Source organism: Thamnophis sirtalis, unplaced genomic scaffold (assembly GCF_051295495.1).
Source record: "Thamnophis sirtalis isolate CommonGarterSnake01/CBP01778 unplaced genomic scaffold, rThaSir2_p1.2 scaffold_11, whole genome shotgun sequence".
In the NCBI taxonomy this organism is placed as follows: domain Eukaryota; kingdom Metazoa; phylum Chordata; class Lepidosauria; order Squamata; family Natricidae; genus Thamnophis; species Thamnophis sirtalis.
In genome coordinates this window covers 41176798-41204791 of record NW_028261391.1, presented here as the reverse complement: position 1 = coordinate 41204791, position 27994 = coordinate 41176798, and the positions used below count along the sequence as shown (strand labels likewise).

The window sequence follows — 27994 nt, the reverse complement described above, 5'->3', positions numbered from 1 at the left end:
TTTAATTTGGTTTACTTTACACTGTCATATGGCATTATATTCAATTACAACAGCTTTTGATGTTACAATTTCGTCCTATTATATTGGCAATATCTGAAGCACCTAAATGTTTATTTGTAAAGAAAGTTTTTCCTAAATCTACAGTTAAATGTTTTATACAACTGAAAAGCTGTACCAAGATTGAGATGGAGATATTTCAGGCAACTTTAAATGACTAATAATAGGAAATCAATGCAATAAAATTGATTTTAAGAAATCAATGAGCTAATAACTTAAATAAATGTTGAATCATTATCCTAATGAACACATCAATGCGATGTTAAATTATATTTCAAAAATTCTAATGCTATGATTTAAAACCCTGGATGGAAAACATGCATGCACTTTAATGCCTACATAATATTTATCAAAGTAGTAGAAAGTCTATTAAATTTTACTCTTATGGCCAATATTGTTTTGGATTTGTTACTAACGTGTTCTTGTTTTTTTATTTCTTTTTAATATTTTTTATTTGGGCTTCTTCTTTCATTCTGTTTATAGATTTGAAGCAATAAAAATAATACAGGTAGTCCTTGACTTACAACAGTCCATTTAGTGACCGTTTGAGGTTACAATGGCACTGAAAAAAATGACTTAAGATCATTTTTCACTTTTATCATGTTGCAGCATCACATGATTTACATTCTCATGATTGACAACTAGTTCATATTTATGATGGTTACAGTGTCCTGGAGTCATGTGATCATATTTTGAGAACTTCTGGCAAGCAAAGTCAATGGGGAAGCCAGATTCACTTAATAACCATGTTACTAATTTAAGAACTGCAGTGATTCGCTTAACAAATATGGCAAGAAAAGTCATCAAATGGGGCAAAACTCACTCAACAAATTTTTCATTTAGAAACATAAATGCTGGGTCCAATTTTGGTCGTAATTCAAGGACTACTTGTATTAAGAACTAAATTTAGGAGTAACCATATGTTCTTATATATGAACTCAATCACTCCATCTTGGCTCCTCCTGCCAGAGATCACACTGTGCATGCATTGTTTGCAAATTTGAAAGCTGTTTTCTTTCCAAAACCAGCTGCAGTACACTTTTATGAATCAACCCAATATTAATTTTCATGCAATTCTAAAGAAAGCATGGTCTGAGCCATTTCAAATATGTTTAGCTATCTTCAATAGCAGTAATAACTAAGAAATAGTAATCAAGCACTGTTTATCAATAAGGTGCTCATGTTGCAAATGAACAGTCACAATGCAGTTGGCATGAAACATTGAATATTGAGTTGATACATTGTTTGCATTTTTAGGGTAGTCCAAAACCCAGGATTTGCCTATCTCAACTGTAGCTGGACATAAGGTTACAAAAATACTTATTTTCCTTAAGTGATAGAAAACGCTGATGAAGCTTAGCTCATTTCATCTTCACTAATACCTATGAGTCAGTACTTCTGAGTAATTACTGATTTGCTTTTAGAAGTCTTCCTAAATTTTCAATTCACAAAGTGCAAAGCAAAAACAGCTAAAAATCAACCACATTCTTAAATTAAAGTGTTCTCACTTGCTTTCCCTCTCCAGCCTTAGCTGAACTTCTCATTCTTACTCATGCCGGATAGCATTTTTTGAAGTTCAGCTCCTCTGCGAACACAAGCTAAGAATGCAATGTAAATTCTTAATTTCAAGTTACATATATTCCAATATAAAAAACATCAGAATATAATTTCAAAAACAATGCACTATTCAGAAAAAGCACATATAAATATCATCTGCCAAACCATTAAAATATAAGGAAAAGGTATGTTGCTGAAACATTCCATCACAGCCTACACACACACAAAAAGAAAGAAAAATAAATAAATGCCTAACACTGAGGTCCTCCAAAATTGGCGGCTGAGCAGTGGGGCGATCTCCTACTGACAAATCAAAGCTGGCTCTTTAGCAGTGAGTTCCCCAAATTTAAAGAGGAGCAACTAGAAATGACTAAAGACAACAATCCTGTACCTGTCTGGAAAGAGGAATCTCGATGGGGCCATCATCTGGACTATATTGTCAATCGTTTTAAATTTTCTACCCATGTTATTTTCTTGATAAAAATACAGGAATGATTTACTAGACAGTATGAACTGATGCCTTTGCCACTGTCACATGAGCATCTTCCTATGTTGCTCATCTTCCTATGTTGCTGCTGCTCCATGCATGTGCCTGCTTGCTTTAGCTAGGCTGCTGGGATGATGTTCATGCTCGTGTGTGTGTGTGTGTTTGTGTGTTTGTGTTTGTGTATGTGTAATTTTTATTGATATCTTTAAAGAAAAAATTAAAAAGTAATGCAAACTATTAGTAAGGAAGAAAAAAAGCAAATGCAAAAGAAGGACAAAAGAAAAGAAGAAAAAGGTAAGAAAAAATAGAAAAGAAAAAGAACAAAGAAGTGGCTTCCAATATTCTTCACAGCAGTTATTAATATATTTTAACCTCAGTCTAAAGTTCTATCATATTACTTTTCTTTCTATAATCTATCCTGTCTATATATCATACTTTATATTTACACACAAATTCTATAAGAGGTTTCCAATCACCAACAAATATAGATAGTAACTTTTCTGTAATCAAAGAAACCAATTTATCCATTTCAACAAAATCTGTTAACTTCATCAACCCTTCCTCCATAATAAGTAGTGCTGAATCTTTCCATCTTTATTTATATAATAATCTCTCCATAGTAGTCATATATTGAAATAATATTGTATTTTTTCTAACTGTTTATCCATTAGTCCTAAAAGGAAAAGTTCTGTCTTCAATTAACCATTGATCTTTAAAATTCTCTGTATCAAAATATGCATTTGAATCAAATTGTTTACCTTTTTATATGTCCACCAAGCATTATAAAATGTTCCTTCCTATTGTTCACATTTCCAACATACATTTGGAGTGCTTTTACACAATCTTTATACATTCTTTGGCATCATGTACCAACAATACATCTTTTTATAAAATTTATTTCTGGGATCACAACACAAGATCAATTTCAATCCTTTTAGCCATGTATTTTTCCACTGATCTATCTGCATATTATAATCATAATTCTTAGTCTACTTTATCATACATTTTAACTTATTCTTCCTGTGTTTCAAATGACAACAAAGCTTATACATTTTAGCAGTTAGATGTTCATCATCAGTACACAATTGTATTTCAAATTCAGTCTTATTTTCCTCTATATCATGTTATTTTTATCCATTTTAAATCTTTTGGAGAGCTATAAATAGAAAAACCACTGACAACTATATCCTTTTGCTATTAATTGCTCTATTGATTTCATTTCAAATTCCCTTTGATGGTTTTCCAGTACTTCCCAGTACATCAACTAAATTTCCAGGTAGGTCTGCCAGTTCTCTTCTATATCATTCCTGAGCTGGTTATCCATAAATGTGTTTTTGGGCACCAACTGAGTTTATATCTATTCCATATTCCCAATATCACATATCTAACAAGATTTTTAAAGTTTACATTAATTTTAACTTTATCATACCATTAAGGTACATGTCATCAAAACATGAGGTTGTCACCTAACTGTAAAAGTCTCATTTTTCAGCAATATTCATTCTTTCATCACTATCAAACAACAAGCAATTAAATACAATTTCAAATCTAATAAATCCAGTTTTCTTTCTTTTGCATCTTGCAACACTTTATATTTAACTTTAACTTTTTTCTCTAATATAAAATTTAGATATATTTATGCCATTGTTTAAATGGTACATTGTTTAAATGGTACATTGTTTAAACGGTACATTTAAACAGGCGATCTTTGAAATAAATCCATTCATGGCAAAAGATTCATTTTTATCTAAGATTCTCCCCAAGAGTGACAATTCTTTTTCAATGAATTCCTCAAACATTTTCTGCAACATTCCTGTTGAAATAATCTTGCCTGCAAATTGTTCTAGTGATTCTCTGTGTCCTTCTAATTTAGCAGCTTTTCTTCTGTCTGCCAAGGTGAGAAAGTGAAAGTATGTCAATTTCTGTGATGAAAGTAAAAGGCAAGCTTCTCCTTGTTTTACTCTTTTATTTATCTCTATCTGCTCTCTGTAGTTACAATCCCACAGTTTAGCTCATACTATCCGTATCTTATTTTGTAAAATAGAGCAATTACAGGCAGTTCTCGACTTACAACAGTTCATTTAATGACTGCTTGAAGTTACAACAGCACTGAAAAAAGTGACTGATAACTGTTTTTCACGCTTACGACAATTGCAGCATCCCCATGGTCATGTGATCAAAATTACTTGGCAACTGGTTCTTATTTATGACAGTTGCAATAACCCAGGGTCACGTGATTGTCTTTTATGGCTTCTGACAAGCAAAATCAATGGGGAAGCCAGATTCACTTAACAATTATGTTACTAATTTAGCAACTGCAATGATTCATTCAACAACTGTAACAAGAAAGTTCATAAAATGGAGTAAAACTCCTTTAATAAACGTCTCACTTAGCAACAGAAGTTTGGATTCAATTATGCTGATAAGTTGAAGATGGTTGTAAGTTGAGGACTACTGATATTATTATGGAAATATCAGTTACATTAAGTAATATGAAAGGTTTCATAATATCAGATACCAATGGAAACCAACATCATCAGTGTATAAGCAAATAATGTTAAGAATTCCAGAAAAAAATTAAGAACAAAAGTTAAACATATTATCTACACTTTCATAATAATATTACACTGCATATAATTCAACTTAGAACATGGCCAATCTTCAAGTGCTTGGCAACATGGCTGCATTTTCTACATTCTGCAGTCAGATTTTACAAAGGTTTTCTTGAAAACTAGGACTTATTTCCAGTTTTCGGTAAAATCACACCCATAGCAAACCACTGGCTTGCTTTAGCAACCACAGTGTTCGCTTAACAACTCCAGCAGTTACTTAATGCTTGTTGGTAAAAAGAGGTCAAATCAGGTCAATCACATGACCAACCCATTTTATGACTGTCACAATATACCACATAATGGATAAGCTCCATTATGGTCGAATGTTGAGGACACTTACGACCATTGAATATCCCCATAGTTACATGATCAAAATTCAGGTGTTACACAACTGGCATGTGTTTATGATAGTTGTACTGTCAAGGTCAATAGGGAAAGTTGGATTCACTTAATGACATGATTCAACTAACAATTGCAGGGCTCTGATTAACAATTCGCAAAAAATGGGGCAAGACTCTCTTAACAACGGTCTTGCTAACAATAGAAATTTTGGACTCAATTGTGGTCATAAGTTGAGAACTACCTGTACTACAGTATAGCTTTGTAAGTAAAGTCGCACATTTTGGACATCTTTAAATGAAATCTTCCTTACATGAAGCACAGATAATATTTTATAGATGATACTTACAGGAGTATTATTTTACACACTGTTCTCAACAATAGTTCTATCAAAATAAATGGTCTCAAAACAGACTCAGAGGGGTCAATGGCAACTGCAAATAAGGGCTGATTAGTAATGTCTACCATGTTTGTAAATGAAAACAGATATTATAAAAATAATATACAATAAAGAGTGGGTGTGCTAAGTAATACTGAGCAACAGAAATTAGCTCTTGTTGTAATTATACTACAGTATGTCTAATTACAAAAATGATTGGCATGGCAAGAGAAGAGAAGAGAGGAGAGGAGAGAAGAAGAGAAAATACTTAATTTGGCCAAATGTTACTAGACACACAAGGAATGTGTCTCCAGTGCAGGAGCTCTCAGTATACATGCAAAACAACAGAGTAATAATAATCACAATAAGGATGCCAATAACAGAAGATAGTAGAAAATACTACATGGATGATTTGGGGTGTGTGTGTGAGAGAGAGGGGGGGGGAGGGAATATGACATTATGGTGGGAATTAGGTGTTCATCAGAATGATGGCATGAGGAAAAAACTGTCTCTGTGTCTAATTGGTTTGGCATGCAATGCCCTGTAGCAGCTTCCCAAAGAGTTGAAACAGTTTATGTCCAGAATGTGAGGGGGTCTGTAGATATTTCCTCAGACCTCCTGACCTATGCAATATAGAGGTCCTCAATGGAATGCCTTCCATGCTGGTTGCAATTGTTTTTTTCTGCATTTCTAACTATCCACTAAAGTCTGTACTTGTCCTGTTTGCTTGCTGTACCAAATCAGTTAGTTATGTAGAAGTACAAATGACAGACTCAATAATTAATCTGTATTATTAACAGCTTCTGGGGCAGTCTGAACTTTGAGTTGACACAGGGAAAATATTCTTTATTGTGCCTTTTTAATTATAGTTCTAATGTTAAGTTTCCATTTCAAAATCCTGGGAGATTATACAACCCAAAACTTGAAAACTTTACTCTTGATTCTATGTTATCTAATATAATAAGAGGTAGCAGAGTAGGAGCGTTCCTCCTAAATTCCACTAATATCATTACAGTTTTAAGTGTGTTCAGCTCCAGATTGTTCTGGCTTTACCACAGGCTAGTTGTTCAGTCTCCTGTTGATATGCAGACTCATCACCATCTCAAATGAAACCAATGACTGTGGTACCATCTGCAAAGGTCAGTACTTTAAATGAGGGATCCTTTGAGATACAATCATTTGTATAGAGAGAAGAGAGTAATGAAGAGAGCACCCAGCCCTGAGGGAACCTGTGCTAATTGTTTGGGTATTCAATGTGATTTTCCTTAGCTTCACCTGTTGCTTTCTATCTGTTCGAAAGCTTATAATCCATCTATACATATGGACAGGGACAGCTAGCTGAATCAGTTTAGAGTGAAGAATTTCTGGAATGAAAGTAATGAATGCCGAGCTAAAGTCTACAAAGAGGACCTGTGTATAAGTCTCTGGGGATATAAGATGTTGCAACATGTAGTGCTGTGCCATATTGACAGCATCATCTGCCAATCTATTTGCACAATAGCCAAACTTCAAGAGATCTAACAGTGGATCTGCCATGATTTTCAGGTGGGCCAGCACTAACCTTTCAAAGGTTTTCAAAACTACAGATATCAAAGCATCTGGTCTGTAGTCATCCCAAGATGGAGGGCTTCTTGGGAACCAGGATGATTGTAGAGCATTCGAAGCAAGAAGGAATATAACACATCTCCAGTGATTTACTAAAGATGCAAATAAAGATTGGAGCCAGTTGATCAGCACAGACTTTTAAACAAAAAGTAGTTACTCCATCTGGGCCTAGTGCTTTTCCAATCTTTTGTTTATAACAATGGTCCCCAACCTTTTTGGGTTTGTGACTGGTGGCAGCAGCAGGGGAGTAGAGGATGGTTGCACGCACACAATCTAATCCTACACAAATAATTCTTTGCAAGTTTGCCCACCGCTTGCGCAGCACAGCTCCCCATGAGCTATGGACCAGTAGTGGAGTATGGCCTGGGCAATGGGGATCCCTGGTCTATAAAATACATCTTATACATTTTTTTCTAGGATCACCAGTGGTTGGGCGTTCAGAGGGATGAAGATAGGTGCAGGAGATTTGGCTATTGTTGGTGTTTCTGAGATGGGGAGCAGAGGTGGGTTCCTGCCAGTTCGCACCAGTTCGGTAGAACCTGTTTGTCAAATCTACTGAACCGGTTAGAAGAGGTTCCACCAGTGGACCCGGAAAGCAGGCCACACCTACAGAAGAGGTTCCAAAAAAATTTGAAACCCACCACACACATACACACACACACTCACACACAGAGAGAAAAATAAAGAGAAAGAAAGGAAGAAAGAAAAAAAGAAAGAAAAAGTGAGAGATGAAAAAAAGGAAAAAGGGATAGAGAGACAAAAAGGAGAGGGGGGGGAGAAAACACATGGCCAGCAAGCCACTCCCACCAGGTCACATGGTCAGCAAGCCACTCCCACAAGGAGGCCACACCCACAGAGTAGGTTCGAATTTTTTTGAAACCCACCACTGATGGGGAGGGTAACAATAGTTGACAGTGATTTCATCTCAAACCTACAGTATAGCACATTCAGGTAATCTTACTAGTGGCCCAGATTCTGAGATTTATAATTCAAATCCCCACATAGCCACAAAACTCATTGGGTGACGTTGAATTAATAAGGATAACCAGCTCCTGGCAACTTAGTAATTCGAAAGCACGGAAAAGCGAATAAATAGGTACCACTTTGGTGGGAAAATAATAGTGTTCCATGCACCTCAACATAGTTATGTTGGCCACATGACCACGGAAATGTCTTCAGACAATGCTGGCTCCCTCAGGTAAGAAATGAAGATGAGCACTGCCCCATAGGTTTGGACACGGTTGGGAAACAATAGTTTTTGTTTTGAGCCACATATACTGCCTTTAACTTATTGAAAGAATGGTGGGATAAAGCTAAAATATCATTCCCAATACAATTCCATTATTAACTGTTCCTCATGTTAGTTCTCCTCATCTATGTATAACTCATTTGATTATTATTTTTTAAAATAAATCAGGCATAATCAGTCTCTCAAACAAAATATTTTCCAAGTTTAGAAAATATAGTGCTGTTGCCCACTCTACATGTGTATATATTCAATTTCTGAAATGAATTTCGAACTGTCATAGAATATTCATACCTGATAAACTCAAAACATTAGAGATTTATTCCAAATATATCAGTGCCAGTTGTGAATGTTGAAAGTAATCTTAAATGTGACTACAGCTAGTCCAATGCTAACTCCAACAGTTTCTTAGGAAAAGATTTTTTTTTTAAATGATTCCCTTTACCTTGGAAAAATGGCTTCATTTTTTGTACCCTAAAACACTAGACATAGCAACAATATAAATGAAATAGCTGGTTCTTTTGCAATTCAACTATGCCAAAAGTATTATGAAACGAAACTCATAGGTCATCTTCTTTGAAGTAATTATTTGTTCAGAACTAAAATCTCTTCTTCTTTTGTATTACTGCGATTCTTTTCCCCAGAATTCTCTTTGGGAGATAGAAATTCCAAAGTAATATCCTCATGAGAAATTCTAATAATATCATAGGTCACAACACCATATATTCATACCAATATCCATGCATACAGACCGTAAACACAAAATCAGGGCAGGTTACAATCTTCTTACTGTCGAAATATATGTTTGGGAATTAGAACATAAATCATATGGTTCAGTTAGAAATTCATAGGGTTTTCAACATGGGTTTGTAGTAGACAATTATTGTCAAAGTATATGGAACTCATTGGTATAGTAAGGGATTTCTTGTTGCTATTTCACATACAAGAAGCCAATAATTCTTTTGGAATAACTAATGGAATTGCTATTCAATACTAGAACATCAACTCAATATCTAATTTCCAGAAAAAATTATATTCATTTTTATCCAAAAAGAGAGCCAGCATATTTTCCTCTTTAAAGGAAAACTGACAGAAAATGTGTTAAATACAAACAAAATACCCTATGAATTGTCCAGCTACTTTACTATGTTAAAGTTATCAACTGCAGGAGAAACCAATCCTCCTCATATAGCCAATAAATGTTTACATATATTTACGTAGAAATCTATGTAACTGTCTATATTAACCACAAAACAGGGCCAAAGTAAAAATTCTCTTTTAATTGTATTTTTAACTACCACTTAAGTAAATTAATTAATCCCAATCTGTATATTCCAATTGTTTTCTCTCTCAGGTACAATACAAAAATACAAAAGCACACCAGAACATGGTTTTTTATCCTTGCTGTCTTTATTTGCCCTATTCAGAATTACTCCTTGTTCACCTTATCAAAACAATGATACAGACCAATTCAGAAACACATATTAGATTAAATGAATTTGGCTGAGGTCAGATGGGACATACTGGAACTGCTTGAACCAAAATCAAGCATACTTTCTGAAATTCATTTGTTTTATGTAACCACTGTTATGATTATCATGATATTAGAATCTACACATAATGTACTGTGGTTAAACAGAAACTTCCAACAATATTCTTATAACCACAGATGAGTTTTATTGTAATCAGGTTGAATTATGGTTTTAATACATCTGAATTCTAATAATTTATATATCAGATGCTCATGTTTCAATTGTTAAGATACATATATGCATAATTATATATTCATGATTCAATTTAAGATATATATTACTTTTAGTTTAAATTTGTAATAACTAGCAAAAGTATCTTAATTTGTATCTTTCAAAACACTGGGAATTTTCATCAGATGCAAAGGTGAATACTGTGCAGGCAGGAAAAATACATTACTATCAGATTTATACAATGGCGGAAAAGATTTAGGCATGATTTAGCAATCAAACCAAAAATACTGAAACTGCCAGGCAGGGAAAGAAAGATTTATACTATGTTAATACGTTAACGAAGAATAATAACTGAGCATATTTCATTAGTAATGCCTCAAAAACAAAGCTGTTGTTGAAGTATAAAAAGCAAGTAATGAAAATGATTCAACCAAAGCTAAGAATTTAAAGATACAATAGCAAAAAAATTTATACTACTTACATGACACCCTGAAGTACTTTGTGAGGATCAGGATCAAATAATCTGTCAACATAATGGCGACTACTTGCTGTAACTTCCTGTAAGCAAATACATTTGAGGTCTATCAGTGATATACATTTTTACACATTCAAGAAAGCAAGACTATGAAGCAGTAATATTTATTTGTAACAGTGCATTATAGTGATCTACCTAAAGGTGACAAGGTTATGAATGAGTGAGTGAAAGTAAAGCTTCCTGATCTAGAAAGGACATACCGTATATGGCATTCAATATATAATTGTGCAAAGGCAATTATGGCTACAGCTTCTACCTGCTATTTCAACCAGGACTCTTGAATCTAGGAGGACTCCAAGTTGTAGGTCATCTGGTGATATATCTAATCCAGAGTAAAACAAAAACCCTATCTCTGGACTCAATCAGCTTCCAAATCAAAAGCCACTCTGTTTGGGTAGAATTTAGTCTGCTAATTTATAATTAGTCTGCTAATTTTCCAATTAGTAATTCTATTATTTCTCCAACACAGGACCAGATTCTTCTGTCAATGTTTTCTTTTGCCTAATAAAAATACATTTTGATGTATAAATGCACCTCAAAACCAAAAATAATTATGGGGAGCTGTTAAAGATATTATGCGATATCAGTCAAGTGTATCATCCACTACATTACAATATTCTTCAACTGCTGACATTACAGATTTGAAATAATATTTCAATAATAAAGCTAGTATTTTAGCACTTAATGTTATTATTTAGGGATTTAAGACAGCTTCTTATAGGGATGATGCCAAATCCATATACTACAAGATAAATCAAACTTTAATCATTCTGCTTCCATAGGTAAAAATATAAAGATGCAAATGATATGATTTAAATAATGATTTCAATATGGATGGTATACTATTGTTTCATGGATGATCAAGAACAACAAAACCCAGTCCTGATATCAGTTCATTAAATGAAGTTTTCCTTAAGAGTTCCATATTTAGAAACTTGCCTACAAATTTTTAACACAAAGAACAATTCTACAATCATACACACACACACACACATATATACAAAACACTGGTTTGCTGCAGAAATATTGTTCATAGTACAAACTTTTTCTTTCTTTCTTCAATGGATGTATTGTATTGTATAAACAATACAGACACAATATTTCCATACCTCCTATAGCCCTTTCCAACTGGAATATATCCAAGTTACAAGATATTAGATTTTGCAAAGACAGAATCCCAACAAAATCATGTTTAAAAGAACACATTCCTTGAATGTTCTTTACACAGTACAGCCATATTTATAAGTGAGACTGAAGTAGCTTTAACAGTATAATATAATCTCCTCCCTACACCACTACAGAAAGTGGAAATGTTAACAATGTTAACACTTGCAAATAGACTGGCTAGACAAGAGTTATGTGACATGTGTATCAGAATGGAATATACTTTTTAGTGTGTGTGTGTGTGTGTGTGTGTGTGTGCATATTAAAAACTTAACTCAATGCAACTTCACTGTAACCTGCTATAAAAAAAGAACTGTACAATTAACAGCTGAGCAAAACAGGAAACAGCAGGTGGAACTTGCAACTGCTGTAACTTTTTTTCTAAAAGTCTATTAAAGGAAAAGAAATCTGCTTTCCAGAATGCCCCTCTAATTGTGTTCAGATTCAACATTAGGAAATAAATCAGTCATTTAAAAAATTAAATCTAAAACTAAATCCATTACTTATACGTGTTTTCCCACTCCAATTAAAAATACTCCGAACCTCTATGGTTTTACTGCATAAAACTAATATAGAGGGAAAAGCGCAACAGAAAAATTGCCTCCAAATCTACGGATACAAGACGAGAGCTACAGCTCTTATCCCCGCGTCATCTTAACGCAGAAAATAATGCAGCGGGGCTTATTTTATATGATTTCGTCCAGAGGGGAAAAAAATTCAGCAGTTGAGACGTCCCCAAATCTCCCCAAGCCCACCTCAAAGCGAAAAGAAGCAGCCAAGGCTACTCCTACTCCTATCGTAGCTGCAAGGAGAGAAAAAAGAGGGGGGGGGGACAAGACAAGCTTCCGGGAGGGCGGGACTCGCTATGAACAACCTAAGAAAGGTAGCAGTCCTTCACTCGCCCTGCCGGAGACAAGAGGACCAAGCCCGCTTCCCCCAGCCCAGTCAAGAGAGAGAAAAAGACCGCCAAACGGAAGCCCTAATGCGGCTGACTTCCTTCACCAGGAAGCAGAAGCGCCAGCCTTTGCTGTTGCTGGTCCGGGCCTGCACTTACCGACAGGATACTCATGCGGAGTGGCGTCTCCAGCACACACGCCATCTTGACGCACGCCAACGGCACCAGCCGTTCAACCCCACGCAAGAGCTGGTGCCAGGACCGCTGCGATGACTGTTAGTGCTGGTCTTGCTGCTGCCGCTGCTGCCGCCTCCTCCAAGCGCACCCACATCGCCGGGGGAGATACAAGGAAGGAAGGAAGGAAGCAACTACATCCCGTCAGTTGAAATAGCGAATGGGAAAGGGGAGCGAGAAAAAAACACAGTTTCTCCGGCAGCGAGCAACACGCATGCGTGGCGAGGACTTGTTGAAGGGAGGGAGGGATTATTTCCGGAAGTAGGTAATTTACCCCCACCTGCTTATAGAACATCAGGATGAAAAGAAACGTGAAACGGGAGGCGCCAACTCGACTTTCGGATGTTTGGGCGTTGAGCAAATTTGGAGGGGGGGGGAGTAGCGAGAGACGCGGGCGTGCGCATGCGTAACGGTAAAACCACCTGTCAGAATTTGTCCTTGGCAAAAGTGAACGGGAGAAACATAAGGAATGCGAGTGCTTAGTGTTGGTACGCCATCTATTGACAATTATGTTTTAGAGACATACGCTTCTTAACGCGATTGAGGAAAAATTGCACATCACGGATGTGTAATTATGTTAAAGTATTTAGAAACAAAGTTTAGCATTGCAGTGGGATGAAACACAGGAATAGAAGGCTGAAAATATCAAAAGAAACCATTTTCTAAATATGTGCTTAAAATAGCAGTAAGAGAATGCCCCACAATGGCATTGATTGTTCAATACACTACACTAGAAACCTTTGCAAATTAAGGGCTTTCTACAGCTCTCTAGTCTCCTCCTAATCACAAGACTATACCACCATAAAATGTGCTTCAAGGTTGGTAGATCAAAAGGTGACCAGAAGGTGACTAGAACAATATTTTATTGAGTTTGTCTGTTGTAACAGAATCGTGCTAGTCTGGCTGCGTTTTTGCTTTTTTCCCTCTCATACCTTGAGAGACAGGAAGGAGTAAGTCTCTTCTTGACACCCTGTTTCTCAGGCTTAACATTTTTTTGACTGTGTGATAATTGTCTATAAATAGATTCTTCAAAATAATCTTTGTGGCTCCCTATAGTTGTCCCTTGTGCTGATCTCTGGCTTGTGATAAATGGTGGTGCTCTGATGTGTTGTTTGCAGGACACCTATGGTAGAAAACCTACTCCAAAAATACCAAAAGAGAGAGAATGTTCAAACAATTGTTTTATTTTCCAAAGCTGTGAGACTATACTAGTCTGCTGTATCCAAATGTCTTGGGAGCAAGAATACAAAGTTACCAAAGTATTACATTGTTGTAGCTTCCCACTCCCACAATCTGATTAGTTTACAAATACAAACAATAAAAACAGTTTAAAACATACAAGCCCACAAGCAGTTCAGACTAAAACAATAAACAGTAACAAATTAAACTAAATAGAGGCCATACAAATATATCAACTGAAGATATGAGAGCAAAGGCAGTTTACTTTTTAGAATTCTAGGAATGTCCATATCTCTTGTGGATGCTGTTCCATAGGGGCCATGACAGAGAAGGCACACTTTACTTATTTATTTAGAATATGGACTTGCTGTGTGTGTGTTTGTGTGTGTAACTGGTGGCCCGTGGGCTGGATGAATCACATGCAGCCACACCTACCCCAGCTCCACGAAAGGAAAAACATCACGATAGGTCACGTGACAGAAACGTGACACCACAAGTTTGACACCCATGATCTAGGCCATCTAACCATTGACATGCATTATTTATCTGAGAAAAAAATCAGCTACTGGACTGGTATATGCCCTCAGCTTACATCCAGTCACAATGTGATCTATAGTTTGACATGGGACTCATGTTGAGAGGAGGATGCCCCATTTATACAGTGAGTTCTGACAGATGTTGTGTGAGGTGCAAATCCTATTCAGGATTGTCCATTGCTGGTGTACATTGCTGTCAAATACATGGCAACAAAAGTCCCATAGGATGACAATATTTAATAGAAGAAATCTAGAGTATACGTACTCTAGGTATGTATATTCTTTGTACCAACAGAGAGAAACAGTTGGAGAGAGGTAGGCTGTCAAATATCTAGGCCCTATGCCATAAAGGCTTTATAGATGATGACCAACACCTTGAATTGCACCTGAAATCTGTCTAGCAACTAAGTTACAGCTCACATAGCAGTAGTGACACATGGAGTATACTGGGAGGTACTCGTTACCAATTGTGCAACTGCATTTTGTACCAGCTGTAACTTCTGGATGGCCTCCAAGTCCCAGGTAGACCACATTGCAGTGATCCAATTGTAAGGTGATCAGAATTTGAGTAATTGTCTGAAGGGCTTCCTGGTCCAGAAAAGGATGCAACAGAATGATTATGCAAAGTCCTTCTTGGTCACAGCTGACACCTGCTCTTTGAAAACCACCAGAGCCACTCTGCTTGGAAAGGTCTGTTCTGCCCCATCCAGACCTGAACAGTCTTCAGACACTGATTATTATCACAGACTGGGTGTGGGCTATAAAACCTGATATCATTAGTATGCTGCCTTAGCCATCATATATATATATAATTGGAAAGGGGAGAGTGTCAACTGACACACCCCACAAAGGACCACAGGCACAACTTCTCCCCTCCCCTATCAACGTCAATTGAAATCAAATGCTAAGGAAGGAAGTGAAACAGTACAACACAGTGCCTTCCAACCAGTCCAGAATAATATTGTGGTGGATGGTATCAAAAGCCACTGAGAAATGAAGGAATACCAGGAAGGGTGCACCTCCACCCAAGCTCTTATATAAACTGTTGATGAAAGACAGTTTGAAAATATGTGTCCATTAATAGGGGTAATTGCTTTATAACTGATAAGTAAACGATATAACTCTAGGGGGCAGAGTGGTATTCTTCAAGGTATGAAAATATTATACACATATTCCTTGAAAGGCTACACAGTAACTTTAATATATGAGTTCTGCCAAGGCTCTGATTCTTATACTAACAAGCTAATCCTATACTTTGCTGTAGATAGAGAGATATAGAAGTGCAGCAGTGTGTTTGCCTGAGTTTACTCTCAAAGCATGATCTCTACAATCAGTTAAACGCTAAGAGGCACAATGTGACATAATAAAGAAATGTCCATTCCTACAGATGGTAAGGAAGCGATATGTAAAAGGACATACTGTATATGAGATATTATATTTCTCTGTATGGAAGTCAGTAACTCTTCTGTTCTGGAAAGGAACTGTTTATGTCTGGTTGTGAATGCTAGGTTACAGGATTATATTAAAAATGCAAACTGTGTACTAACTTAAAGATAAAGCCATCTGGGAAGCCTTTGGGAAAAATGCTTTTTAACCTACAAGTTCAAACTGAAAACTGATTAACAGTTAGATAAAATAACAAGAGTTTTAAATCAGCCTAAATACAATATTCATGCAACCGTAGCCAAATCAATCTCACAACTGGATGGATTGGAATCTAAATTGCTGTTGGCTGATTTAAAGGAGAAGGAATTTGGTTTGGAAACTGCAGGCTCACTGGAGAAGGTTGAAGGAGATACTAATTCTACAGATCTGGAGAACAGAATCAACAAGTGATGAACTGGACTTTCTTAAGATTGATGGTTATTGGGGAATGTATTTACTATATCTACCTAGAAAACAATTTGCACTGGATTTTTGGGGAAAACGGGTTGACAACAGAGATCCCACATTAGCCCAATTGTCATTCTGTTCAAAGCTGGATATAAATGATGAAGGATAGCAAACAGGAGGAACCAACCAATCACTATCATGCTGGACATGCAAAATTGGGACAGCACTATTCATTAGTGAGAAAGAGGCAAAATAATTACTATTCTGTAGATTCAAAGAATAGTAAATTCAAAGGTGTGTGAATAGCACTTTGATTTAGCAATGGAGAAAGGTCCTCAGTTATTAGAAAATAGTGGATGAAATGGGAGAGTCCCCAAATTAGTTTTTTTCCCTGACATACTGTTTTTTTGCTTCTAACAGTTAAAGGAAACCGTTACATGGTCTTATGGTGGATTTAAGTTTTGGGGCTGTTAAATACCTGTACCTCAAAATCCTTCTGAATAATTGGATTCATCCTACTTGAGAGCTTTTGATAAAACTAGCCTGGCTTGTTATAAGGAATCTCCAAAAGATAGCCTGGATATATTGCATGGATCAGTCCAAATTTTATTTTTACATATACTATTATTCACTTTCTATATTCAGCTTAGTACATATGGCTTTCTTGAATAGAATAAAGAACTAGGAGCCAACTTCAGCCTGTGGGGATGAAGCTGATGAATGCGCAACATGGGTGCGGTAGAAGTAACTAAGAGCCAAAGAGAGTGAGACATAAGGACTTTGTAAGGGAAGAGCCCTGGAGCTTTGGAATCAGAGACAGGAAACTGCAGCTGGCATTTCAGAAATGCCAGACCTAGGGGTTCCATAATCTTGGCTCAATGCGCCACAATCATGTGGTTTAAAAGTGGAGAATAAAGACATTATTTTCTTTTTCCTTTCTGGTTTCTTAATCTTTCAAGAACGTTTAATACTTTCCACTGCAACATAGCAAGGCCAAAGATGAGATCAACGTTTCTGTTAATGTCAAGGGCGTTGGTCTTTTGTTTTAAAACCTCCTCCTCAAACCGAACTTCCCAAGACTCCCCTCCCTAAATCCCAGGACCCTCAGAGGCGATTGTCTGTAGCTCTTCCCAGGCAGGACAAGCAAAGATCAGACTTGGGCTTCTGTTGACAGGGCGCAGAAAAACAATCTCAGGCGGGAGCCGCGGGGGCTGGCGCTCAAATGAGTCTCAGCCCTCTTGGCAGAGAAATATCACCGCCTCCACCCCTCCCCATCTCTACTGAAGTGCGCTCCGTGGGCGCCCCTTTCGTAGCGCGGAAGGGACGGGAAAAGAAGCCGAGCGTCTCGCGGCCAGAGGGTGGAGGAAGGAGGAGGGTCGAAGCTGAAGAGAGCCTTAGAATGGGCGAGGGAATCGCCTCGGCGGCGGGTAGGTGCGAAAGCTCCTGCCACGGCTATCTCTAGTACCAGCGTCCCCTGTTGGGTAGTAATTGTTGCTCTCAAATAACCGAGGAGGAAAGTGGCGCCGAAAAAGCCACCTCTCCTTTCTTGTCCGGAATCTGGCTAAAATTGTGCTGGGTTTGCGTTGGATCGGGTTGGAGTTGGCGGGCGGGCGGGAGGGCGGCCCGGAGCGCGGAGAAAGCTGGAAGGGAAAAGAGGGAGCGGCCGGGGACGAAAAAATAGAGACAGTTCGGTGATTTCCCAGCATTTCGAGTAGCTCTTGGGAAAACTGAAGATTTGCGACCTCAGTTGAACGGGTGACAGTAGAGGGACAGGAAGAGAACAGATAAGTACTTTTAACTGGCGGAGAAGCGGTAAGGGAAAAGAAATTGACTAGTCTCACGTCGGGATGATTTCTGAGCTCTGGTAATCGTTTTCGACGTCAGGCGCAATTTCAATAGAGTGTTGTGTAGGTAAACCCTGCAATCGCCAAAGTTACGAAATGGGCAAATCCTGTTAAGAAAGGTAGGCAAAAGTGAAGTGCCGACCTCCAGGGCAAAAAAGAAAAGAAAAGAAAAGAACATAAGCCCACATTGCTGCTACTGGGCTGTCCCTGTGATTTGAATACAGTAAATGATTCAAATCCTCTTGTCAGAACCAGTTCAACTGTTTTGCTGGAATAGGGCTTTACTTGGTTTCCAGGCCTTGGGTGCTATTATGTACTTTGTGTAAGGAACCTGAGTGACATCAAGAAGTGATAGGTACTGTGCAGGATACAATACAGAAGAGTGGGTGGGTGGAGGAGATCACAGAGACAAGGACAATCAAATGCACGGAAAATAATAATATATGGTCATGTAGACATTAGCAGCTGCTTCTGCTACAATTATTCTAGATAGTTTTGCTGAATCCAGGTGTTACTTAAAGACAAAATACAAGGAATCATTTTGATCTCCCTTAGTTGACAATTCTGTTTGGGCAGTGCTGCAGGCAAAGGATCTGTTATCCAGGAAATTTGGAAGTGTGGCACCAATGATTATCCAAGTTCCCTTTGGCTTGTTTTAGCTTAGGATGTCAGAACCCAGCTAGTGTTGTTTGTAACTCAGGGTTTATAATGTAGTATAAACCAGCCAATTCAGTAATAAGAAGTTCATAACTAGATATGTTTGATCATAGCCATAGAGAATCTGTGCTAGCTTTTGCTGTTATTGTTATCTATCGTTTCCCTTCATTTTGGATGGAAATCTCTAATCATCTCAGCTTCATTTTTAGGCCAATGAATCACACTGGAGTTGAAACAATCTGCTGATCCTTGCTAGACTTTAGGAAGCATTGGCCTAGACAACTTACTGAAAAGTTAAATCAAGACTTTTAAGGCAAGATTTACAACAGAAGGAGATGCTATAGGGTCATATTAACTAGTCCTTCATAACATAACAGAAGGTCAACTACGTTGTCCTTTCATTTACAGAAAGAAGAAAGTGTCAGGACCTTGAAAATGGTTTCATAGCTATGACAGTATTTTTTAGAGGCTATGGTGGGGATCTGAGGTTCAGGGAGAAAGGGAAAATGAATGAAATTGCAGATGATTCATCTGTGAGCACAGTCGTCCTATCCTTCTACAGTAAATGAATACAAGGAGGAAATAGCAGCTGCAAATTTGCTTGATGTACCCAAACAGCAGAGCTCAGTGTTCCCTTTGCTGCTTTTCAGTATCTGGTGGCATTGTAGAGACAGGATATGTTACTATTTATTGTTTGTGTTTAATCAAGTTGCCTTACCAGCAACAGCTGTTGATCGGCTGCTTTTCTTTCAAAATAAACATGATGACATTAAGGTTGCTTTTCTAAAAATGTGTACAACTACTACTTAACATTATTCGAATGGGTAAGAATACATCTAATGCATGAATAGTGATAAATGAGATAAAAAAGGGCTAAATGCATGAAGTCTATCGGATAAAGATAATCTAAAAGTACATTAGAATACTGTAAACACGTACTTTGGTGGCACAGTAAATCAGATCTGGATCTTGGAGAGAAAGTTCAAGTTGTACAGCTACTTACATGCTTGGCCAAGCTATTTATTAACTTTCAGTTCTTTATCTGTAAAAGAAAAAAGTTCACATATCCAGATTCTTGGGAATAAATTAGAATAAAATCTATACATTAAAATTTAAGATTAACATTGTTGTATTATAAGAATAATGTGTTTAATTGGCAGGCTAGAAATCAGAAGACTATGAGTTCAAGTTTTGACTTATCACGAAAGCCAGCTTCAGGCCAGTCACTCTCACCTCACCTCACCTCACAGGGTTGTTGTGCGGAAAATCGGAGGAAAAACTTGACTTGCTTTATAAAATACTTGTAAAAACAATAAAGGTGGAATATTAATAAAACAAATAAATAATCTTAATGCTTGAATCTTATAAAATTAATAGAAGTACCCTGTTTCCCTGAAAATAAGACCTCACTGGATAATAAGCCCAACTGAGCTTTTGAGCACATGCACTAAAATAAGCCTTCCACCAAAAAAAGCCCTCCCAAAAATACTGCAACACAGCAGCAGCCATGAGGTGACCATGCCTGCTGCCTCCTGCACCTCAAAAATAATAAGACCTCCCCAAAAATAAGGCCAAGCAGTTATTTTGAGGGTCAAAAGAAAATAAGACCCTGTCTTATTTTCAGGGAAACACAGTATGAACTTTACCTTAAATTAGTAAGTAATAGGCATGGTAAGAGTAAACAAAAAGTAGAAGTCATTCTGATACTGAAGATTTTTCGATCAGTAGAGTATATATTCAATAACATATTATGATGGCTCATTTATTTAAAATGATAATACAGTACACATTTCCTTATAAACTCTATCAGCCTTTCTCAGCTGGGGCTCCACAAAATGCTTAAGGTTCTGCAGGAGATTTCTGAGAAAGATCTTTATTAAAATAGTTTTTGAACTTTGCAGGCCATGCAATACCCGTGTTTGCAGTGGTGTTCATTTTTACATGCTACAGTTCAGGTACTGGCCTATCAGTTTGCTGTTGTTGTATAAAATATGGATTGTATAAATTAGAAGTAAATTACGTTGTGAAATGTTTGTGATTGTTATTCATGGGTTCCTTGAAATCTGAAAATTATTTCAAGGGATCCTTTAAGGTAACAACTTTGAGTAAGACTGCTCTAAGCAATAAGTCCTTATGATACTGGTTTTTGTGAAAACAGGTTTAAAGTGAAAGTGTTGCATGTGCACTTCTTCACTGAGTGAGAGATTATCAGCAGATAAACATACCTCACTGATAATCTTAAGCATTTACTGCTACTACAATGTTATTATCTTGTGCAGTTTTCAAACTGAGATGTTACTTGAAATATCACTGGTATTCCCATCTGTAAAACAGCCTGATAGTTTGATGAAATTGCTACTGAAATTTTCTGGCAATACTTTTTTCAGTATACTGTGGATTAAAAAGCTAAATTAAATGATTTATTCGAACGTAATCTATGAAATTATGAAATCCAGTATAGGATTTAGAAGTGTAATCTGAGATTCTAGAGAGAAGAGAATTGTAGAATTACAGATATTCTGGGCAATTATAGGACAGACAGCTGTTTCCTGTTCTGGCTGTCTTATATATGCTTAGAAAAATTTGTAAGTTCTATGAGAAGTCTCTGGTGCCTCAAATTAGATATTTCCTTCTCCCCAAAACCTCACCCCTTATTTTTATCTTTCTATAGTGAAACTTGGGGAACAATTGTTCTCTATTTCATTTGCAGACAAAAGGCAGTTATAGTTTCTATGTACAGAAGGAGGCTGAAATGATAGCTTTTTTTGTTGCTTTTTAGGCAGAAAGGGACTATACCTTTGGGTATAAGGTAAACGGAGCAGTCTGCCTTCTCTGCTCAGAAGAGCTCAGAGGCCATTTTCAGCCTACATCTTCTCCCATTAATGATATAAATTGATAGCATTATCTTGGCACTAGATAAGGGTCAACTGAATTCAAGAGGGATGGATTTGCTCTATTTGTGCCTAGGTAGAGATTATAGGTTGATTCCTCTTTTGACACTGTCCCCAGGTTCTGCCACTCCTTCTCCTGCAATGCTTATCTAAAGTAAGTAGCAGTATTTAAAGTTAGGCTTGAAATTTGTTTTCTAACAACATTTGTTATTGCAGACGTCTTCTACACCAATGAAGGAGGTGGATCATTTGACCACATTTCATGCTTTTATTTTCTCCATGAAATCTGAAGTTCAGAGGAAGTTTGGACAAAACATTCAAAAGAAAGTTTTTTCTTCATTTTATCAACAAGTGGATTAATCTTCTTCATTTTTACTTCTAACATTGCAATTGAGAAAAGAGAACAATTATTTATAACTACATTTTTAGTCTGGGAATATTTACTATTATCTAAAACAATTATACATTATGCTGGTCGTTTTAATTTTTTATAGATTATTGTCTGCAATCTTTTAATACAGATTCTTGACAATGCATTGATTTTTTTACATTTTTAACACAACCACCTCAGTGCTTATTGCTGTATGAATATGAGATTTAAAGGGGGGTAAAGTGATTGCTCTCTTAAGCCATTTCAGAGTACAAACAAATTGAAATTCATATTATGGCAGCAAACTATAAAAGAGTAATAACAACAGTGAATTGTTACAGCAGTGCTGTAATAGATAACCAGCTTCAAAATGTTGTGCATTATTGCACAGGGACATGTCAAGTATTCAGACAAGGAATTATGTGCATAGTGCCCCACCACAGTGTTTCTGCAGAACTACTTAAAGTTTCTACATCTAATATTAGAAATTCAGATTTGACCCACCGATTTTCGATGCCTGAAAATTCAATTGTTTTGCCTGCGGATGAAGATTATCATCAGCTCCTTCCTAGTAATCCAAAACTCAAAAAAGTATCTTGTGTTCAAAGCAGTGGAAGTCTGAAAGATATCACTGGAGAAGCCATAAACCTTGCTAGTGGAAAAATAAAAGAATTCTCATTTGAAAAACTGAGAAATTCTTCAAATCAGGCAAACTATAGAAAAGGAAGAAAAGTTAAGTCAGACCAATTCAGTAGAAGATCACTAGATCTTGACTTGATTAGTGGACATTTCAGCAGTGATGAAATTTTGTCCCCTCCTAATGGTGTTCTAAATAATAGTTCCCATGAAAAAAAATGGCATGTCAGCAGCCCCTCAGTTAAGGAAAGTGGGAATTCTGTAGTTCCTTTGCCTATAGGAACGTTTCCTGATGACAATTTTATAACACAAATTTTGGAAAAGCACAAACTGGATGGGTCTTCCAGTGGAGATATTAAGATGTGCTTAGATATCTTGTTAAAATGCTCAGAGGACTTGAAGAAGTGTACAGATATAATAAAGCAATGCATTAAGAATAAAGCATCAGGAAATGTCAATAGTGGAAATAATAGTGAGTCCTTGGCCAATTCTGAAATAATCTATATGAATTTAATGACAAGATTTTCTTCTTACCTTAAACAATTGCCTTTTGAATTTAGACATCCTGCTGACATGGTAGAACTGATTAATAGTTTGTCTGCTTTGGAGCAATCTCATTTCTCCCCAATGAGCAATGAGCAACCACCAAGATATGAAGATATTGTAACTTCTACATCATCTGTGGCAAAGCAGGCATTTCCCTCTAACTTAAAAATAATTCAGGATAATAATGATACAAACTCCTCAACCAATCTTATCGAAACCCCCAGTATAGATATTTCTTCAAATACATTGCAGAACAATATAGATTCTAGAAATGATTCTCATGTACTACCTCAGTTACAATTTCTAAATCCATCAGACTGTGTTTTTCCCACAGAATCTCTATATATTGTAGAAGAATCAGATGGGAAAAAAGTAAGAGAAAGTGCATCAAGTGTTCAGAGTAGAACAATAAGGGGAGATTCAAAGAGCAGCCAGGAGTGGCTAAATCCTCCTTTAGAACTTCCTAAAACTTCACATACACAGCCTCTATCAAAGGATGACCTTTCTATTTCAGCAGATTCCATTGATCAAACCTTTAACTATAATGTTCAGATCTCTAAAGAAGAGCTTAGAAAAAACAATCAAGAAGAGATAGATAAACTTTTGTTGGATTTGGAGAATTTTTCACAAAAAATGGAAATTACACTGAGAGAAACTACTGTGGAGCAAAGTGATTCTAGATTTTTGAAAAATAGTAGTTTAACCAGTGAGGACAAAGGCAAAGATTGTTTTCCTGAGGACAAAAGTGTGCCTTCATCCTTATCAAAACTTGTAGAAATCAATGGTCATAAAATGGATGAAGATGACAAAACTCTTTTACTGCGTATTTTGGAGAGTATTGAAGACTTTGCCCAAGAATTAGTAGAATTCCAATTGGGCAAAGGAAGCTTATCAAAAGAGAAAGAAGTGATGCATATTCTTCAGGAAACTTTAGCCACGCCTTCCATCACAGTTGAAAAGCAGATCTACACAGATACAGTGAAGAAAAAACCTGCCTCACCATTAATTCAGCAGATGCCAGAGGTTATCAAGGTAAGATTGTGTAATTTCTTTTTCACTTAACAGTTGAGCCCATTCATATAAAAATACTGCTCTGTGGAAATACTATAACATAGAAAGTTATTTATATGTCATTGAATTTTTCACACTTCATAGTAGATTTATAGCTTGGACATGAGTCCAAACTTTTTTGTGCACAATACAAAACTAGCTTGTGTATGAAAACCACCCAAAATTCATTGGAGTTGAAAGGCCAATAAATTTAAATAAATTTAAAAGCACAGGTAAACCTGCTGTTAGTGATTTGAATGACACTTTAAAAATAATAGTGCTTATATTCATTTTCCATTTTTACTTAATGGTTGGTTGAAATAATTATTAATTATCCCATTTTCAATCCAAATTTTAAAAAAAGAAGGATTCCTTCCATTTTTAAATGATAATTGTTCCAAGATGCTGGTTTTCATGAGAACTGAAATCAGTTTTAACACTTTCCCCCAAAGGCCCAAATATGTTTTTCTTTCCCTCCAATAGGTCTGTTAAATCAAGATTTTATTTGTATTTAGGATATCAAGGATGACAATTTGCATAATCAGGTCTTTTTTGTTCCTATATAAAATTAAATACATTCTCTGGGTTTCAAGTACTGTACCAATTTTGGTAGCTCCATTCTTAATCTAATTTTAAAAACACACTTTTTAAAGGAAAGAGGTCTACTTTAAAGTGTTGTTGTCTTATCTCCAAATATGTAAGGAAAATATTTAACAGCATGATAGTTACCATATAATAATTATATCTCTTTTGGATGGAAAGAAGTTATATTTTTTTATCACATGAAAAATAAAAACTAAAAGAGACTTCAACCTTTTTAATATTATATTCTAATCAGAAATATCTGGGCTCCTATGGTGACATCTATAGATTATGGTTTTGATTTCAGTTGAGATTGATAGCTAAATTTGCACATAAAATTTCACCATGGAACATAATAAAATATGTATCTTGAAAGGTGATATATTTAGCAACCTCTGCAATAAGTCTAACTTTAGCACCGCTGCTAGTAGTGTGGTAGATGCCTCCCTTCCCACAATACCTCTGCTCTGTTACCAGCCAAGGACAGATTACCTCACTGTCATGTAGCCAGCAGTGTAGATTATACTTCTTGATAAATAATTAGTAAAAGGCATCAGAGATCTTTGTGCTCAGGGATTCTTTGAATATCAAAAAAGAGAGAGTCCACTGGCCTTGAGGTGAGATATAGGTCATTTTTCTGAGAATAAAAAGAAAAGGTATGTTTCACTTAGAATTTCTTGAACCCGTCCCCTCTCACACGAACAAATCAAGAAAGTAGTTGAAGTGTTACCTCAAAAGGACTTTGCATCTTTTCTGGGAGGAGCAATTTTCTGAGGAAGTAACTAAAATGATGATCAAGGATAGATCTCTGCGAAGGGACCCTGATTTACGAGGAGAGTTAGCTTTCCTTGCAAAAGGCTGTGATTTTGTTCTTCCATCCCGGTTCAAGAAGAGGTTGAAGTCATTCCAGCAAGCCCAGGTTTGAATGTGCTTTCTTTTTTCTTCTTATTTGTTAATCTCTGTTTTAGATCAGTAGTTGGAATGGTTTCTTCGCTTAGGCTTCTCTATTTTCAGAAAGTTATTTGCACCAGATACCTATTGGTTTAAAAATAGGTCTTCCAAGCTTAGTACATAAATATCTTGTTGGTAAATAAAAGGAAACAGGTATTTTTCCTTTTGGTATCTTCTTCTTGAAGGTGAAAATGTTAAAATAAGTAAATATTATTAGTAGTACATAATAGCAAATTGACTTCTTTTTTTAAAGAAATAGTCCTGAGCATTTCCATGTTTTGTGTATAATACCAGCAATGTGTGACAAACTGGCACTGTATAGAAAGTCTAAGAAACCTATTAAATGTGTGTCAGTTTTAGGCAAAATATGTAATGTCTGTATTATTTTAATGTTATATACTTTCCCTAGGCATTATATATAATACCTAAGCAGTGTGCAGAACTATTTAGGCAAAGTATGAAAAGAGTCATGAACATGGTTAGAGTTAAGTTTAGGGTTAACTCTAACCCTTTATTGAAAAAAGGTATATGAAAATGAAAGAAAAAATGCAAAATAAAATACAGGATTTTCTTACTGAAAAATATAAGAGAAAAGAAAACCAGTATTGACCAAATTGTTGCAACAAGGAAAGCTAGAATTGCATTTCCGCAGGAGTCTTTCATACTTTGCCAGTTTGTTTTTTGCAATTGCATAGAATGCCTAACAATTGTGTGAAATAATAAGTATTTTATACTTAGACGTCCCATTTCTGGCACTCTATAGTTTTCTATAAAATGCCTTATTTCACACATTGATAGTAACATATACATTTTGTACCACATTTCAAATGTATGGGGAAACAAATGCTGATTATTAAAAGTAAGGTGGCTAAGGAGATTGAAGTTGTTTCCAAATAATATTCAATTAAAAAAACCTGAAATGATTTAATAGTATAAACAGTATAAAAATGGTTCAAAATAAATGTCAAAGAAAACTAACCCCTTGCGCTGCCCCTGATATGGAATAGTAAAGGAAACAAGGGCATGGACAAAACACACCATAAAGATATAAGTAGTAGGGAGCTGTAAAGAGGAAGAAGTACTTCTGGTAGCAAAATACATTTATGAATTTATAGGTAAGGTTTGGTGGCTATTTTTTAGTTATATGGTTGAAGAAGCTTGATTTCTATCCTGGAGAGCTTTGGATAGATGCTTTTTAAAGAACTTTTTAAAAATGTACTGTACAGTAGTAGTACAATAAATGCAGCATTTACAAGACGTTGTAGTATATACAGGTCAATTATTTAATCATATAGAATGAATTGTCAATTTATATCTAGAATTTCAAAATGTTTTAATACTATTGTACTTTTCTGAGAGATAAGTCTGTTATGTACACACATAGCTTGTTTTTTTAACTCTAATTTTGTTTTGCTCATTGGAAAGAATGTTTTAGTACATTCTTTGTTCAAATTTTATTGCATAAAAATAGTAATTTTATTTATTAACGTTTAGGTCCAAAATAAGCAAGAGAAAAAACCGGTGACACCATCTCTAACTCCTGCAAATTCAACAGTCAGTCCACAGTCTCTACAGGCTACAAATAAAGAAACTATTGGTGCTCCCTTGTCCATAAACATTCCAACTTTCTATTTTCCCTATGGACTTCCGAATATCTGCAATAATCCTGATGAAATTATTATCAAAGTTGAAGCAGCCTTTTCAGAGTTTGAAGATAAGAAAGTTCCCTATAATGAAATGGGGAACATTATAAAAGTAAGCATAATTATCATCTGAATTTATAGATTATTCAAAGCTGGAATCTGTTTTATAATATAGATAAAAATAATAATTTATTAAAGAATGAGGCAGTTTTTGGATGAAGCGTATTTTAATTTTGTGTTTATAGCATGAAGCCATGAATGAATACAAATTCTGATATCCAATTATGACATAAACTCACATCAGAACAAGAAATGCTGGTCACTGAGCAATCACTATAAGATCCTTTGTTTTAGACTACGAAAAATCTGAACATTGTAGGTTTTGGTTAAAACTAGCAAATCATCAGGGAAACAGTAAATGAAACCAGAAGGTACTTTTGGGTGGGAGCATAGTAAAAGAACC

General features: G+C 36.0%; 2 protein-coding genes across 7 annotated transcripts in view; one reads left to right on the top strand and one right to left on the bottom strand.

Annotated features, from left to right (window-relative positions):
• Positions 1 to 13144, bottom strand: part of ARMC8 (armadillo repeat containing 8) — a 54640-nt gene extending 41496 nt beyond the window's left edge. For 2 of the 3 annotated variants that reach the window (XM_087725610.1, XM_087725612.1), the window contains exons 1-2: positions 12739 to 13143; positions 10467 to 10543 (exon numbers count right to left, since the gene is read on the bottom strand). In XM_087725610.1, coding sequence (XP_087581736.1) covers positions 10467 to 10543; positions 12739 to 12783 — 122 coding nt within the window. In that variant the 5' untranslated portion in view covers positions 12784 to 13143. Of the gene's footprint in view, positions 1 to 10466; positions 10544 to 12738 lie in introns of all 3 variants that reach the window. The other variant, XM_087725611.1, reaches the window with a different exon arrangement.
• Positions 13145 to 17646: 4502 nt separating this feature from the next.
• PPP2R3A (protein phosphatase 2 regulatory subunit B''alpha) overlaps positions 17647 to 27994 on the top strand; it is a 31771-nt gene continuing 21423 nt past the window's right edge. Inside the window, exons 1-3 of one of the 4 annotated variants that reach the window (XM_087725605.1) lie at positions 17647 to 17788; positions 21970 to 24337; positions 27383 to 27643. In XM_087725605.1, coding sequence (XP_087581731.1) covers positions 22418 to 24337; positions 27383 to 27643 — 2181 coding nt within the window. In that variant the 5' untranslated portion in view covers positions 17647 to 17788; positions 21970 to 22417. Of the gene's footprint in view, positions 17793 to 17985; positions 24338 to 27382; positions 27644 to 27994 lie in introns of those variants that run through there. The other 3 variants (XM_087725608.1, XM_087725609.1, XM_087725607.1) reach the window with 3 other exon arrangements.